This window comes from Trachurus japonicus, chromosome 2, assembly GCF_045865225.1.
Source record: "Trachurus japonicus isolate A0001 chromosome 2, Traja_1.0".
NCBI classification, from domain to species: domain Eukaryota; kingdom Metazoa; phylum Chordata; class Actinopteri; order Carangiformes; family Carangidae; genus Trachurus; species Trachurus japonicus.
In genome coordinates, this window is record NC_140908.1 from 1,169,643 (window position 1) to 1,185,008 (window position 15,366).

Here is a 15,366-nt window from a genome sequence, read left to right on the forward strand (position 1 = left end):
AGTCAGTTAGAGTCCAGTAAAGACAAGTAGAGTCCAGTAGAGACAGTTAGAGTCCAGTAGAGTCAGTTGGAGTCCAGTAGAGACAGTTAGAGTCCAGTAGAGTCAGTTGGAGTCCAGTAGAGACAGTTAGAGTCCAGTAGAGTCAGTTGGAGTCCAGTAGAGACAGTTAGAGTCCAGTAGAGACAGTTGGAGTCCAGTAGAGACAGTTAGAGTCCAGTAGAGACAGTTAGAGTCCAGTAGAGACAGTTGGAGTCCAGTAGAGACAATTAGAGTCCAGTAGAGACAGTTAGAGTCCAGTAGAGACAGAGTCCAGTAGAGACAGTTAGAGTCCAGTAGAGACAATTAGAGTCCAGTAGAGACAGTTAGAGTCCAGTAGAGACAGTTAGAGTCCAGTAGAGACAATTAGAGTCCAGTAGAGTCAGTTGGAGTCTGTTAGAGTCCAGTAGAGACAGTTAGAGTCCAGTAGAGACAGTTGGAGTCCAGTAGAGACAGTTAGAGTCCAGTAGAGACAGTTAGAGTCCAGTAGAGTCTGTTAGAGTCCAGTAGAGACAGTTAGAGTCCAGTAGAGACAGTTAGAGTCCAGTAGAGTCAGTTAGAGTCCAGTAGAGTCTGTTAGAGTCCAGTAGAGACAGTTAGAGTCCAGTAGAGTCTGTTAGAGTCCAGTAGAGACAGTTAGAGTCCAGTAGAGACAGTTAGAGTCCAGTAGAGTCTGTTAGAGTCCAGTAGAGACAGTTAGAGTCCAGTAGAGTCTGTTAGAGTCCGTTAGAGTCCAGTAGAGTCAGTTAGAGTCCAGTAGAGTCCAGTAGAGTCTGTTAGAGTCCAGTAGAGACAGTTAGAGTCCAGTAGAGTCAGTTAGAGTCCAGTAGAGTCTGTTAGAGTCCAGTAGAGACAGTTAGAGTCCAGTAGAGTCTGTTAGAGTCCAGTAGAGACAGTTAGAGTCCAGTAGAGACAGTTAGAGTCCGTTAGAGTCCAGTAGAGTCAGTTAGAGTCCAGTAGAGACAGTTAGAGTCCAGTAGAGACAGTTAGAGTCCGTTAGAGTCCAGTAGAGTCAGTTAGAGTCCAGTAGAGACAGTTAGAGTCCGTTAGAGTCCAGTAGAGACGAGTACAGACAGTTGGAGTCATATCAGGACTTCCTGTGATGATCTGTGACGTCACAACGAAGCGACATCGTGACATGTTTAGTGTCAAATGGCGGTTCAGTGTTTTCTAAACATGTTATTCTCTTATGGATCATGTGACTCTACAACAACATTTCCCACCATGTGACACTCGACTCCGACTGTTGTTGGTTTTTTTTAACCTTCAAACTCCCTGTGTGGAGGGAGCGTTTGTTTGGACGAGCCTGGCGCGGCAGACGGGCGGAGTTTAGCACCAGGACAGCTGGAGGAGGAGGAGGAGGAGGCGGAGCTTGTAGATACAGTACACACAACAAAAAGAGTTGGATATCTGGCGCCTTCGTTTAGTGTTAGAATAAGCAGCAGTTAACGAGTCGTTATAGGTGCACTTTACTTTGAAAAACAAAAAAACAAAAACACAAAACCACGTCTGGGTTTATTGCTAAAGTCCAAACATCCACCTGTTTCCTCTGCTGGTTCAGCTCAGTAGCGTCTCATGGTTCAGATTGTCAGATTCATTCAAATGTTGCTGCTCTCAAAGTTTCACATCTTATTTCATTTTTTAAAAAACAGGTCCAAAGTCCAAAAAAAGAGCGACTTACATTCGATTATTGATCAGCCGATCGGGGGCGGAGCTTCTTCACATGGGTTTTAAATACTGATACTGATACTGATGGATTCATATTCATATATTAAAGCGTTTTGGTCACAGTAGTCGTCACTTCATGGTTCACATCGTTCAGGAGAAGCTGCTGCAGCTCCTTAATACTGTCGCTTCACCACAATACACACAGGTGGTTGATTGACACATTGATTATCGATCAGATTGGATCTGTAACAGGTTTAATCAGGTTTCAGAGCCGGACTGAAAAATGGAAAAAAGGAAATGAAGTGGTTTTAGTTTAGTGTTATTTACTTTAGATAAATACTTTCATTAGAGTTCAGGTTAGTAAAGTTAAGTTTAAAATCAGATTGTCAATAGAACTGATCCATAAATTAAAGTGGCTGTTTTTTTTTTTTACATGTTTCAGTCCAGGCTGGAAAAATCAATCTCCACTTATTGATTAGTGATTGGAAACTCTTCTTCTTCTTCTTCTTCTTCTTCACCACAGGTAGAAACTGTTTTGTTTTTTTAACACTGCATCTTCTTCTTCTCTGTTTAAATCTCTGTAGTGTTTAAAATCATTGGCCCGCCAAATGATCATCTCATAGAAACATCAGGCTGTGGAATTTCTAAATAAAAGCTCGTGCTGGACCCTTGAACTCAGCCTTTTTTCAGACTGTTGTGCCACTTTGTTAAAGTTTAAAAAAAAAAAAAATCTGGAAAGTGTTGGTGTTGCGTTTAAGACTGAAGCTCAATCGACTCTTTACATTCAACAGACGACAGGTTGATGTGTCAAAGCAAAAAGACGATTAAAGGTTCTACCATGAAGAAACACCAAACTCCTCCTCCTCCTCCTCCTCTGAGACAGGAGGAGGAAGAAGAGGAGGAAGAGGAGGAGGAGGAGGAGGAAGAGGAGGAGGGTGGAGGTTCAGGTTCTTTTTGAAAACACCTCCTCAAAGATCTCCTTAACTTTCAGGACGATAAGAAGATGGAGAGCTCCTCAGGAACGAGATGGTCTCAGGTCCAGGTCCAGGAGGAGCAGGAGAAGGAGCAGGAGGAGGAGGAGCAGGAGGAGGAGGAGCAGGTCAGTAGGAGGAGATGTCTGAGGAGCTGCTGCTGTTGCTGGTCGACGTCTGCGCTCGTTTGATGTAGAGATTCAACAGCTTCATCTGTGGGAAGGAGAAACAGCACCAGAGTTAGACTCCACCCCCTTCTATATTTGACTCCACCCCTTTCTCTCCTTGGCCCCCCCTCCTTCTTTTTTCTTTTAGAAACGATCAGTGTTGAATCTAACAGCTGCTGGCGCCACCTGCTGGACGTTAATGTGTCACACACCTGTGACTCTGTGGTGCAAGGAATCATGGGAAATGGAGTTCAACATGTAGAAGCTCATCCTGTTCATCTGTTGATTGATTGATTTGATGGTTTAACTTTATTTATACAAATCTACACATGTGTCTTTATCTGTTATAAAGTTTCATTTGAAGCTTTTTAATGTTTGATATCAAAATTCCTTTTTTTTTTTTTGCTGCTGTATAAATAAAGTTTTACATGTTTTCAATGATTTTGTATTTATTTAGTTTAGTTTAGTTCATTTATTTTATTCAGTTTATGTAGTTTATTTTCTTTAGTTTAGTTTAGTTTAGTTTATTCATTTTATTTTATTTTATTTTATTTAGATTAGTTCATTGAATTTAATTTATGTTGTGTTATGTTGTGTTATGTTGTGTTATGTTGTGTTATGTTGTGTTATGTTGTGTTATGTTGTGTTATGTTGTGTTATGTTGTGTTATGTTATGTTATGTTATGTTATGTTATGTTATGTTATGTTCTGTAGTGTAGTAGTTTACCTTGCTGCCGGTCAGCTGGGCCAGGTAGGGCTTCAGCTCTTCTCCAATCACAGAGTAGATGGCGACGAGGCAGAAGACGCTGGCCTTCCTCACGCTGCTCTCCGTGTTGTCGTAGCCCTGAGGACGACGGTTACCAACGGTTACCAGCGGTTACCAGCGGTTACGCCACAGAATGGGTGACGAGGTCAGAGTTTGGGGGGTCGGGGTCTCACCTGCAGCAGTCCGGGGATGACGTCGGGAAGCAGCTGGTGCAGCGTCTCCTTGGCGACGCGCTCGATGGCGCGGGTCTGCATCTTGATGGCGGCCAGGTTGACGGGGTAGTCGGCCGTCTGCACGATGGGACACAGAACCTTGATGCACTGGTCCGGCTGGATGGAGCCCGCCATGCTGGAGGCCGCCTCCTCCGCCGCACGCACCACCTCAGAGAGGAGGAGAGACACAGGTCAGACCAGGACCAGGACCGGGACCAGGACCGGGACCAGGACCAGACCCAGGACCAGGACCAGGACCGGGACCGGGACCGGGACCGGGACCGGGACCGGGACCGGGACCGGGACCGGGACCGGGACCGGGACCAGGACCAGAACCAGGACCAGGACCAGAACCAGGACCAGAACCAGGACCAGAACCAGGACCAGGACCAGGACCAGAACCGGGGAGCCTCACCTCCTTGTGCGAGTCCTTGTGAGCCTCCAGCGTCTTCATGATGGTGAGCTCGGCGTAGTTCTTGAAGCGGGCCGGCTGGTTCCTCAGGATCTCCTTCAGGACTCGCAGGGACAGAGCCCGGATCGTGTGCTGAGACAGAGACACAGGAGTCAGAACCAGAACCAGAACCAGAACCAGAACCAGAACCAGAACCAGAACCAGAACCAGGACCAGAACCAGGACCAGAACCAGGACCAGAAGGAGAAGCAAGGTGACACTAAGTGGCTGCCCCCAAATATTATAAAATGCGAGTGTTGCACTTTTTTAATGAAGAAAATGTAATAATTTGTATTATGTAACTATTTATTACAAAATGCAGCAAAGTTTATTACATATTTCGTTGAAGAATTTGATCACATAACGTGGCGCTGCAGTCTGTTTAAAGGTTTCTTTGTACTCTGCCTGACGACGGTCACATGGACTGACGTTGCTTTGTCCAGTAAAAGAGCGACTGCATGTTCACAGTGTGAGCTAAAATATCAGGAAACTTCATCCCAGGTTGAGTTTTTGTCCTGACTGGTCCTTTAAGTTGCTGTGTGTGGGTCTAGAGATTCTGGGTTCTGGTTCTGAGCTCTGACAGGTAAGGTGTTGTGGTCCCAGCAGTCAGGACGCAGCGGGACAGTGTGTGTGTCTCACGTCTCGGTCCCCCAGCGTCTCCAGCAGCAGCAGCAGCGTGGTCTTGAAGTGCTCCTCCCAGACCACCAGGCTGTCCTCCCGGGCCACCTTCAGCAGCTCCAGCAGCGTGGCCCTCCGCTCCTCGGGGCCCCGGTCCAGAGCCTGGACCTGGGACAGCTCCTTCAGCAGCTCCCCCACCAGCTCCAGCTGCTCCGCCGGCCCCGCTGCAGGGACAGGGACAGGGACAGGGACAGGGACAGGGACAGGGACACAACCAGGACCATCAGGTTTCTGTCTGCTATGGGGTTTTTAATGTAAACACAGTCCAGTCCAGTCTAATAAAGTCCAGTCCAGTCCGGTCTAATAAAGTCGTCCAGTCTAACAAAGTCCAGTCCAGTCTAACAAAGTTCAGTCCAGTCTAACAAAGTTCAGTCCAGTCTAACAAAGTTCAGTCCAGTCTAACAAAGTTCAGTCCAGTCTAACAAAGTCCAGTCCGGTCTTATAAAGTCCAGTCCAGTCCAGTCATATAAAGTCCAGTCCAGTCCAGTCTAACTATGTCCAGTCCAGTCATATAAAGTCCAGTCCAGGAGGAGGCGTTACCTGGGAAACCTTTAGGACTCAGCATCTTGTTCTCCACGCTCTCCTGCCGTCGTCCTGCCACAGCAAACAGGAAGTCATTTCACAGTAAAAACACAACAGGACTTCAACTCAAACCCCAGGTGTGTGTGTGTGTGTCTGTGGGGGGGGGAATCGAACCCTGACCGTCTCTCAGCGGCTCCACTGCGTCCTCGTACAGCGCCCCCTTCAGGCCGCCTTTCTCCAGCGAGCCCACGCCGTCGCTGTAGTTGTAGGGGTTGTAGTCGCGGAGACGCGGCGCGGCGAAGGAGCGCGGGGACGGCGTGTTGAGGAGAGACGACGTCTTGTTGTCCAGAGCCGTGCGGCCGCCGTCCACCACCTCGCCGTCTGAGGAGGCTCCGCCCCCCGGCTGAGGAACACCACACAACGAGTCAGAACCAGAGGGGCGGGGCTTATTATACTGGATTATACATTACTATTATTATATTACATGAAGACTAATATTTTTTGTATTACAAGTTTTGTCAATTTTTATGTTTAAATATATAAATAAGGCAATATCTAATTAAATATGCGCTAATTTGCATATATTTCCAGAACAGAAATCTGAACAATGGATAAAGCTACTTTGTTTTATCTTGTTGACATATTAGAGTCTTAAGTTTTTACAGAGGAGGATTGTGGATATCTCTTTTTATCACTCTGTAAATGAGAAAATACTGTCACCAGCCCTAAAAAGAAATCTAATGTCTCCATGTTTTTAGTAGGGCTGTTTTCGACTAAGGATTTTCATAGTCGAATCTGATTCGTCAGATTTTGCCATAGTCGACTGATCGTCGAACCTTTTTTTTATTATTATTATTTTTTTAAGATAGCAGCAAATTTGCGACTTTTTCCCGTTTCAAACAAAAGAGCTAAACCACCCAAAAAATATGGTAGGTGTAAAACAAATACCTTTATTTATTTCCCACACTTTGGATGATTTTTAGTAGCCATTGTGAGCCAGGGTATGCGTTTATGTCACGTTGCCCTGGACAACGCTCCTGCTCGGACTGTGAGTGGCAAATCAAACATCCCTCAACGTGATGAAGGATAGCGGTGGTCGTGGACACAGAGAAACCGGGTAAAACATGTAGTATCAAAACAAACGGAGGTCAGAAGGACTCGACAATCCGTACATACATTACGTTAATCAATCCTGTAACACACACAGTGTGACCGCGGCACCGGCAGAGAGACAGACAGGCTGCAGAGGGACGAGATTACAGCTGTGACTCCCGACACTGATGGTGCGTTCATGACAACTCGGAAGTCGGAAAAAAAAGTTCCTCTTCTGAAAAACTCTGACATGTCAAACTTTAGGATGTGTTAGGGACTAATTCATCTGTCTAACCATCAGAACTATTAACACATGAAACGGTAAACACAGCTGATCCATCGAAAAAAAATCACCGCTGGAGTTAATTTATTTTCCGTGATTGAAAGCAGGTTCTTGAATGTAACTCGGTCAAAGTCAGATGTATCCTCACAATGTTTTGCTGTTCTGTTAGGTCATGCATGATAAATGTTGACAAAGTTAGACTGTCAGACTTCCTTGATTTTAAACTTTGGCGGCTCTGCCCCTCGTCTTTTTGCCACTCCGTGAGTGTTCTGCAGTGACTTCTGAGTACCGTGACTTTGACGGTCCTACTGCTCACCTCCGCTCATTTGAAAAAAAAAAAAAACCTCCGCTCATTTGATTGTGCAACTGCAGTGGGTGATTTATTAATACGTAGTAAGAAGCTAAGACTACCGTTTAAATGCACACATCATTTTGAACTCTTTATTAACAGAAAGTAGGCAGATTTTGTATCAAAATAGGCTTTTTATAACGAAAAAAGACATTCTATGTAACAATTTATGCTCAGCAGCCGTGGGCACCCCCATATAGTCAGAATGGTAGGGTCTCAGTTAGATTCGACTACGAGGTTCATAGTCGAATCAGACCCCTCCGAATCGAATCGTCGAATAGTCGACTTTTGGAGGTCAGCCCTAGTTTTTAGTAATAAAATGTTGTATAAATGAGGCTGTGAATGATATATCAACAGTCCCCTCTGTAAAAACCTTCAGAATATAGAAAGGGATCAAAGTTGAAGGTTTGGTGGAGATTTCTAGCTCAGAGTCTGAGTCTGAAAAACTCTTTCTGAGAAAACGGCCTTTAAAGACTTGGACTGTAAAATTACAGAGATTGTTATTGTCAATCCTACTTTTAGGATTTGTTGCTATGATCCAAAGGAAATGACATCATTGTTGAGGAGAGAGAGAGCTTTCCTCACCTTGGCCTCCCCCCTCCTGAGCGGCTCCCCCAGCTCCTCCTGGCTGCGGTAGCTGTAGTTCTGGATCTCCTCGGTGACGCCTCTCAGAGAGCTGTAGATCTCCTCTGAGTTCAGGTTCTCGCTGTTGAACTCCATCAGGCTGCAGGGACACAACGGGACACAACGTGATGACATCATAGGGTCACAACGTGATGACATCATAGGGTCACAACGTGATGACATCATAGGGTCACAACGTGATGACATCACAGGATCATCATCACCAAGAACGTCTGAGGAACCTTCCTGCTGATCCAGGACCACTTCAGGTTCAGGTTCAGGTTCAGAGAGACTCTGGTCCTGGATCAGCACAGACGCTCTGAGAGAGACGACGGAGGAGGACATGGACCAAACGCTACTTCCTGTTTTTAACAACAGATTACCCTTTCAGAATAAAAGATACAACTTTCACTTAATGATCAAGAAGTTGATTTCAGACTCTGGGAAGTTTGGTCCATGACCAGGAAGACAGACACCATCCAGTCCAGTCCAGTTCAGTTTAATCTAGTCCGGTCCATTAAAGTCCAGTCCAGTCTATAAAAGTCCGGTCTGGTCTAATAAAGTCTGGTCCAGTCTATTAAAGTCCGGTCTGGTCTAATAAAGTCTGGTCCAGTCTATTAAAGTCCGGTCTGGTCTAATAAAGTCTGGTCCGGTCTAATAAAGTTCAGTCCAGTCCAGTCTAGCAAAGTCCAGTCCAGTCTACTAAAGTCCAGTCCAGTCTAATAAAGTCTGGTCCGGTCTAATAATATCCAGTCCAGTCCGGTCCGGTCTAATAAAGTCCAGTCTGGTCCGGTCCAGTCTATTAAAGTCCAGTCTGGTCCAGTCCGGTCCGGTGCGGCCCAGTCCAGTCCAGTCCGGTGCGGTGCGGTGCACGGCCTGCATGCTGCCAGACGGACACAGGTGGAGGCGACAGGTGAGAGAAGCGGTGACGCAGGTGAACAGAGTCTCAGCTGCAGCAGATGGAGGCAACACACAACAGGTGAGTCACAGGTGGGAGGGGTTTCACAGCACGACCAGGTGACAGGCTCCGCCCCCTGTGACATCACACTCCTCCCCACGCGTCGGCCATCTTTTATATAAAGACTCTGATACTGTGATCGAATCTGATTCTTCTGAAAAAACGACTGTGAAACCCCCGCAGAGGGAGGGGGAGGGGGAGGAGGAGGGAGGAGGGAGGGGGGAGGAACAAAGGGGGCGGGGTTACCTGGGTGAGAAAGCTCGCCGCAGGACCTTGAGGGAGGAGTGGGCAGTGGGCGGAGCAAGAGGAAGAGGGGAGGGGAAACCCCACAGACGACTGCAACCAGGGGGGAGGAGAGGAGGGGAGGGGGATCAATCAATCAATCAATCAATCAATAACGATCCATTAAAGGGATATGCCAACTTTTTTTTTTCGTGTCTTGCCTCACTCCCGAGTCCATGACAAGCAGATAGACACCATTCTTTCGACTGTGCGTGCAGTAACAAGGGAGATAGAGCCGTATCGCCTGTAATTAGCTTAGCTCAAACACTGGAAGTGTATAGGTAGTGTTAGCCTGCCTCCACCTAAAGTCGCTAATTAGCTTAGCTCAAACACTGGAAGTGTATAGGTAGTGTTAGCCTGCCTCCACCTAAAGTCGCTAATTAGCTTAGCTCAAACGCTGGAAGTGTATAGGTAGTGTTAGCCTGCCTCCACCTAAAGTCGCTAATTAGCTTAGCTCAAACGCTGGAAGTGTATAGGTAGTGTTAGCCTGCCTCCACCTAAAATCATCAGAGAAACTCTTCAGCAACTCTAAACGGAAACCGGCGGGCCGATCTTCGTCTCAGAGCTGACACAACTCTCCGGTAAGGCATCTTGAGCAGTCAAATGCCGCTAACGGGACGAGATCGGTCAAAACGGAGGGTTCAAGCAAAGACCGTTTATTTTGGTTCAAGCTAGCTACATCGAGGGTAGGTTAGCTTCCTATTTCAAAGTAAAAGCACAAATTCTATCGTCATGGTTTTCTGTATGTAAAGGGCAACGGGTGTTTTATTTTGTGAAAGTAACCAGAAGTGCGTTGGTCGCAACGGCTAGCTTGAGTAGCGCCGAATTCGTCCGAACAAAATTGTAAATAACTGGTATTTAGACAAATTAACGACACACTGCTGATCTAAGCGGCTACTTTCTCGCCTAAACATGTTTGAAATGTTGATAAAGTGATATATTTACAGAGTTTAGAGCTAAAATAAAATCATCTTCTGACTGCTGATTTCAGCTCGGGTAGGAGGCATGCTAACACTACCTATACACTTCCAGTGTTTGAGCTAAGCTAATTAGCGACTTTAGGTGGAGCCACGGGCTAACACTACCTATACACTTCCAGCGTTTGAGTTAAGCTAATTAGCGACTTTAGGTGGAGGCAGGCTAACACTACCTACACACTTCCAGCGTTTGAGCTAAGCTAATTAGCGACTTTAGGTGGAGGCAGGCTAACACTACCTATACACTTCCAGTGTTTGAGCTAAGCTAATTAGTGACTTTAGGTGGAGGCAGGCTAACACTACCTATACACTTCCAGCGTTTGAGCTAAGCTAATTACGGGCGATACGGCTCTATCTCCCTCGTTACTGCACGCGCAGTCGAAAGGATGGTGTCTATCTGCTGGTCATGGACTCGGGAGTGAGGCAAGACAGGAAAAAAAATGTTGGCGTATCACTTTAAGGAGTAACCATGACGACATCACACAGTAAAACGAGTAGTTCAAGGTGCTGCATAAAAACCAGACGATGGTCACCGATGCAGCAGCAGCAGGTGTCTGTGCTACAGGAGTGGGCGTGGCCAGTAGCCAGTGGGCGTGGCCAGAGCAGCCTACCTGGGGGACAGGCCTCCGTGGGAGCAGTTGGTGGGGGAGGTGAGGGGGCTGCTGCGGCTGCTGGGCTGGCGGGGAGGAGTCCGGGCAGACGAGTTACTGGGAGACGCCTGGAGACACAAACACATCCATCAACATGTTTGATTATTGATTACTGATCATCACTAAAACATTATTCATACCCCTGTCGAATTTCTTAATATATTCTGTTACAGATTAATATTATAACGAAAATTATTGATACCTCAGTGATACCAAGACAAAAGGCCGGAGGATGTTGGAACAAACCGTCCTCTTTAAGGGTTTAAAGCATTGAAAACTATTTTCAATATTTCTGAGGGGGTTTTTTTTAACCAGTTTTCTGACTATAAACGCTGACTTGTTGTGACATTTCAGTCATTTTCACGTCAACGCTCAGTGAGGACGTTGTAATAACAGAAAGGAAGGAAAAGGAAACAAAAAGGTGCAAAGTGTCATCAACAGTGTTCCCACTCTTATCTTGGAATCATTTTCCAGGACTTTTCCAAGATGTTACAGTATAAAAAAATAATTGTTTCAAAGATGAATCGAGATTCTTAGTTGGATGATTCTGAATCGATGCAGTTATGTCAGAGAATCGATACTTAAATTCTAATAATTCATTCAAGTTTGATGTTGTTCACATCCAGAGACAGTAATTAGTTTGATTTTAAAGCACAAGCGCAGGGGTTTTCCTGCATAGGGAAAAATCGGTCGACCACCTTCCAGGTTTTCCAGGATGAGTGGGAACCCTGATCAAGAAGTACCAGTGTGTGTGTGTGTGTATGTGTGTGTGTGTGTGTGTTACCATGACGATGCCGCTGTTGGCGCTGGCGTTCCTCAGGTGGTTGTGCAGCAGCTTGGTGGTCCCGTCCTGGAAGGTTTTGGGCAGCGCTCCGAGCAGCATGGTGAACTCAGGTGTGTTCAGCTCGAACAGCGCGATCAGCACCACCTGGGCCGCCTGCGCACACACACACACACACACACACACAGAGGTCACTTCTCTTTCCTGCTTCTTCTTGTCGCCACGCGTCCGTCTCTCTGAGCTGTAAATAAAAACATCGTCTCCTCCTCCTGTTGTTGTTGTTGTTGTTAATGAACAGAAGGCGTTTGTCAGATTTTCCGAGCCTGAACCTGAAGGCAACACTGAGGTTAATTGTTAAAACAGCAGCTCCCATGCAGCAGGTTTCGTCCAATCAGACGTGAGCAGTCAGTGAAGCAGACCAGAGAGCCGTTTCCTGTCTCGGGCCCTTTCAGATTAAAGTTAAAAGTCAGTTAAGAATCATGCAGAACATTCTGGAGAAGAAACAACGACATTTTAACGAGCAGTTAACAACTGAAGCTGCGTTCACACGGCAACACTTTAGAAACTGTTGTGCTTTGGGCTGTGTTTTATTTTGAAATACCTTTTTTTTTTAATAACACTGGGGTTGTGCTTTATTTTGAAATCTCTTTGGGCTGTGTTTTATTTTGAAATACCTTTTTTTTTTAAAAACTGGGATTGTACTTTATTTTGAAATGTCTTTGGGCTGTGTTTTATTTTGAAATACCTTTTTTTTTAATAACACTGGGGTTGTGCTTTATTTTGAAATCTCTTAGGGCGGTGTTTTATTTTGAAATAGCTATATTTCTTGTGTGTCATGGTGTGGACGCAGCCTCAGCCTGTTGACATGTGTAACGTGGAACAACATGAGTTAGTGATGTCAGCGGCCGTCCAGCAGCTGCTCATGCCGTCTGTCTACCTGTTTACACCTGTCCTCCAGGTTGCCCTCCCCGGGCAGCGCGGCCACGGTGGGGGGTCGCCCCCACAGCTCCTCCCCCGCCCAGGTGTGGAGCGTCTGGCGCCGAGAGAGCAGGTGAGTGGAGGAAACAACTCAAACAACACAAACAGGAAGCCACAACGACAAGGAAACAGGAAGCGGGCGAGGCTGCTCCTACCTTGCGGACGTCGGAGCTCTTGGGCTCGGTGGTCCAGGTGATGATGCGTGAGACGGCGAGGCGCGTCTCGCTGGAGTTGACGAAGTCGGCCGGGTCCATCTGCCGCGCCAGCGCCTCGATGTAGCGCAGGATGGCCACCTTCACCTTCAGGTTGGGCGTCTGCGTCTGGTCCACGATGAAACGCATCAGGATGTTGAACTGCTGCTCGTACGGGAACGAGTCTCTGCAGAGGGACGGACAGGGACAGTCAGCTGTGTCCAGATGTGTCCATTTATAAAACTGTGCGTAGGAAAGATCACTACAGGTGGCGTACGGAGGAAACGCGTGCACACAAAACCTTTCAGATTTATACGGACGCACATCCTCCGCCTGTTTCCTTTTATAAATAACAATCAAGTCTAAAGTTGGTGCTTTGCCCCGCCCACATGGTGCCTATATAAGGTCAGGGAAACGCTGTTGATGAATATTCATTCAGACCAAATCCAAGACGGGAAAAGAGCCAAGAAAACAAATGTGAATGTATTTTATACTAATATGTACAGGTGCATAAAATTAGAATATCATGGAAAAGTCTATTTGCAGTAGTTAAACAGCCCCAACCAGGAACTGAGTTCATATAGATGGACACATTTACACATTAAAAATGCTTTTTTTAATCAATCCATTTTTTTGAGCTCCTGAATTGTAGATCTTCTTTAAATGTGAAGCCATAATCATGACAATTATAAGAAATTAACCCTCCTGTCGTCCTTCTGGGTCAAATTGACTCAATCTGTTCCCTTCCTCTATCATTCCTTCTTTCCTTCCTTTCTCCCTTCCTTCTTTCCACAATCCTTTTTCCCTTGCTTCCTTCCTTCCCTTCGTCCTTACTTCTTCTTACTTCCTCTTTTGATCCAGTTGACCTTGTCTGTTCCCTCCCTCCATCGTTCTTTCCTTCCTTCTTCCTTTCTTGAACAAATCTGTTCTCTCCCTCTATCTTTCCTTCCCTTTTCCCTTCCTTCTTTCCACAATCCTTTTTGCCTCCCTCCCTTCCTTCCTTCCCTTTGTCCTTACTTCTTCCTTCTTTTTTGACCCAATCTGTTCCCTCCTATCTTTCCTCCCATTGTTCCCTTTGTCCTTCCTACCTTCCTTCCTTCTTTCCTTTTGTCCTTCCTTCCTTCCTTCCTTTCATCTATCCCTTCGTCCTTCCTTCCTAACTTCCTTCATTCCTTCCTTGACCCAGGAGGACAACAGGAGGGTTAAATGAATAAATAGATGAAATGTTTCAATATCTGTGTGTAATGGATCTATTAGTTTCACTTTTAGAACTGAATGACTGACATAAATAAACTTTTCCTGTCGGGGTTCTCCAGATTTGCACATTCCCCCGTTCCAGTTTCTTTTCTATAAATCCCAAGCGCTGCTTCCAGCCGGCGCACAGCGCAGCGGTAGAAACTGACCTGGTGACGTCCAGCGCCTTCTGCACCTTGGCCTGCACCGAGCCCAGCAGGTCAGCACCCATCTTCTTCAGCAGCTGGGTGAGGAGGACGAAGAGCCAGTCCTGCAGCTCGTCTCTGTGCAGGACGATGAAGTCCACCAGCGTCTCCAGGAACATGCTGAACACCTGAGACAGAGACAGAGTGATGCATGATGGGAAACGGAGCGGCGAGGAGATGAAGCAGCTGCAGACTGACGGTGAGGGACACTTACTCTCTGGAGGAGTGTGTGTGTGTGTGTTAGGTCCACAGCAGCGACGAGCATGCAACAGAAAACACACACTGTTAGCTTGTCCTGCAGTTAGTACACGCACACACACATACACACACACAGACACACACACACGCACACACACACTAAACCAGACGTTGTCTCACCTTGCTGTGTGGGTCTGCGAACATCCTGGTGAAGATCTCACAGAGCCTCTTCAGCTCCACGCGGCTGTCAGACACACACCACCGTTACTGACTTGTGTACATTGTGTTTTATAGTGTTTCATGTATTTTACTGATCACAATTATAGAATGAGAGTGTGTGTTTTATTGAAAGTGAGGCTGAATGTGTGTGAATATACACTGAGTTCTTTAACTGTTGCACAAGCAAATCTCATCTTGTCTCTGTACAATTAAAACAAAGAGCTGTTGAACTGAAAACAGCTCAGACCTGTTAGAGACCAGTGTTTGTGCAACAGACAAAACATTCAAATTAATTTATTCAAAGTTATATTATGAACTTTACTGAATGATACCTTTACCTGTCAAGATCATAACCTTTATTTATTTATTTACTTATTTAATCTCCTTAAAATGGGATGCACTGGATGTTGTAGGGGGGGTGTTTGTTTGTATATGTGTTCTGAGAAAAATCAAAAATACTGTCTCTTTGTACCTTGTTCTCAATAAAAAGATAGTTGAATTTTTTTTTTTTTAATTATAAACTTTACTGATTAACCATCTGATTATCTGTCCTGCTGCAAGTGCACAGTTTATATAATATACTGTATAACAACCTCTATAGACTGTATATAAAGTGTATAATCTATATAACATGCTGGTTCTGGGGGCGGTGCGTGGCACAGTGGTTAAGGCGGCCGCCCCATGTACATTCCCCCTCTCTCTGCCTCCTCCTTTCCTGTCTATCTCTACTGTGTGCTATCAAATAAAGGCAAAAACGCCAAAAAACACATGCTGGTTCTGATCCATCTTTCAAAGTAAAGGTGACTTCAGCTCTAAATGAGTTCAACTGTGAAACGGCGGAGCTTTCATGCTGACTCTTAAGCCCTATTCGCAC

The 15,366-nt window shown here is 45.9% G+C and overlaps 1 protein-coding gene across 12 annotated transcripts in view; it reads right to left on the minus strand.

Moving 5' to 3' along the window:
• Positions 1 to 1,124: 1,124 nt before the first annotated feature.
• The window catches only part of LOC146990458 (CLIP-associating protein 1-B-like), a 35,988-nt gene continuing 21,746 nt past the window's right edge, over positions 1,125 to 15,366 (minus strand). For 3 of the 12 annotated variants that reach the window (XM_085794069.1, XM_085794087.1, XM_085794078.1), the window contains 14 exons: positions 14,454 to 14,517; positions 14,040 to 14,203; positions 12,601 to 12,823; positions 12,405 to 12,500; positions 11,471 to 11,623; positions 10,648 to 10,754; positions 7,781 to 7,919; positions 5,646 to 5,874; positions 5,490 to 5,543; positions 4,911 to 5,113; positions 4,236 to 4,364; positions 3,782 to 3,988; positions 3,570 to 3,686; positions 1,126 to 2,888 (listed from right to left, as the gene is read on the minus strand). In XM_085794069.1, coding sequence (XP_085650195.1) covers positions 2,805 to 2,888; positions 3,570 to 3,686; positions 3,782 to 3,988; positions 4,236 to 4,364; positions 4,911 to 5,113; positions 5,490 to 5,543; positions 5,646 to 5,874; positions 7,781 to 7,919; positions 10,648 to 10,754; positions 11,471 to 11,623; positions 12,405 to 12,500; positions 12,601 to 12,823; positions 14,040 to 14,203; positions 14,454 to 14,517 — 1,969 coding nt within the window. In that variant the 3' untranslated portion in view covers positions 1,126 to 2,804. Of the gene's footprint in view, positions 2,889 to 3,569; positions 3,687 to 3,781; positions 3,989 to 4,235; positions 4,365 to 4,910; positions 5,114 to 5,489; positions 5,544 to 5,645; positions 5,875 to 7,780; positions 7,920 to 10,647; positions 10,755 to 11,470; positions 11,624 to 12,404; positions 12,501 to 12,600; positions 12,824 to 14,039; positions 14,204 to 14,453; positions 14,518 to 15,366 lie in introns of all 12 variants that reach the window. The other 9 variants (XM_085794098.1, XM_085794124.1, XM_085794116.1 and 6 more) reach the window with 6 other exon arrangements.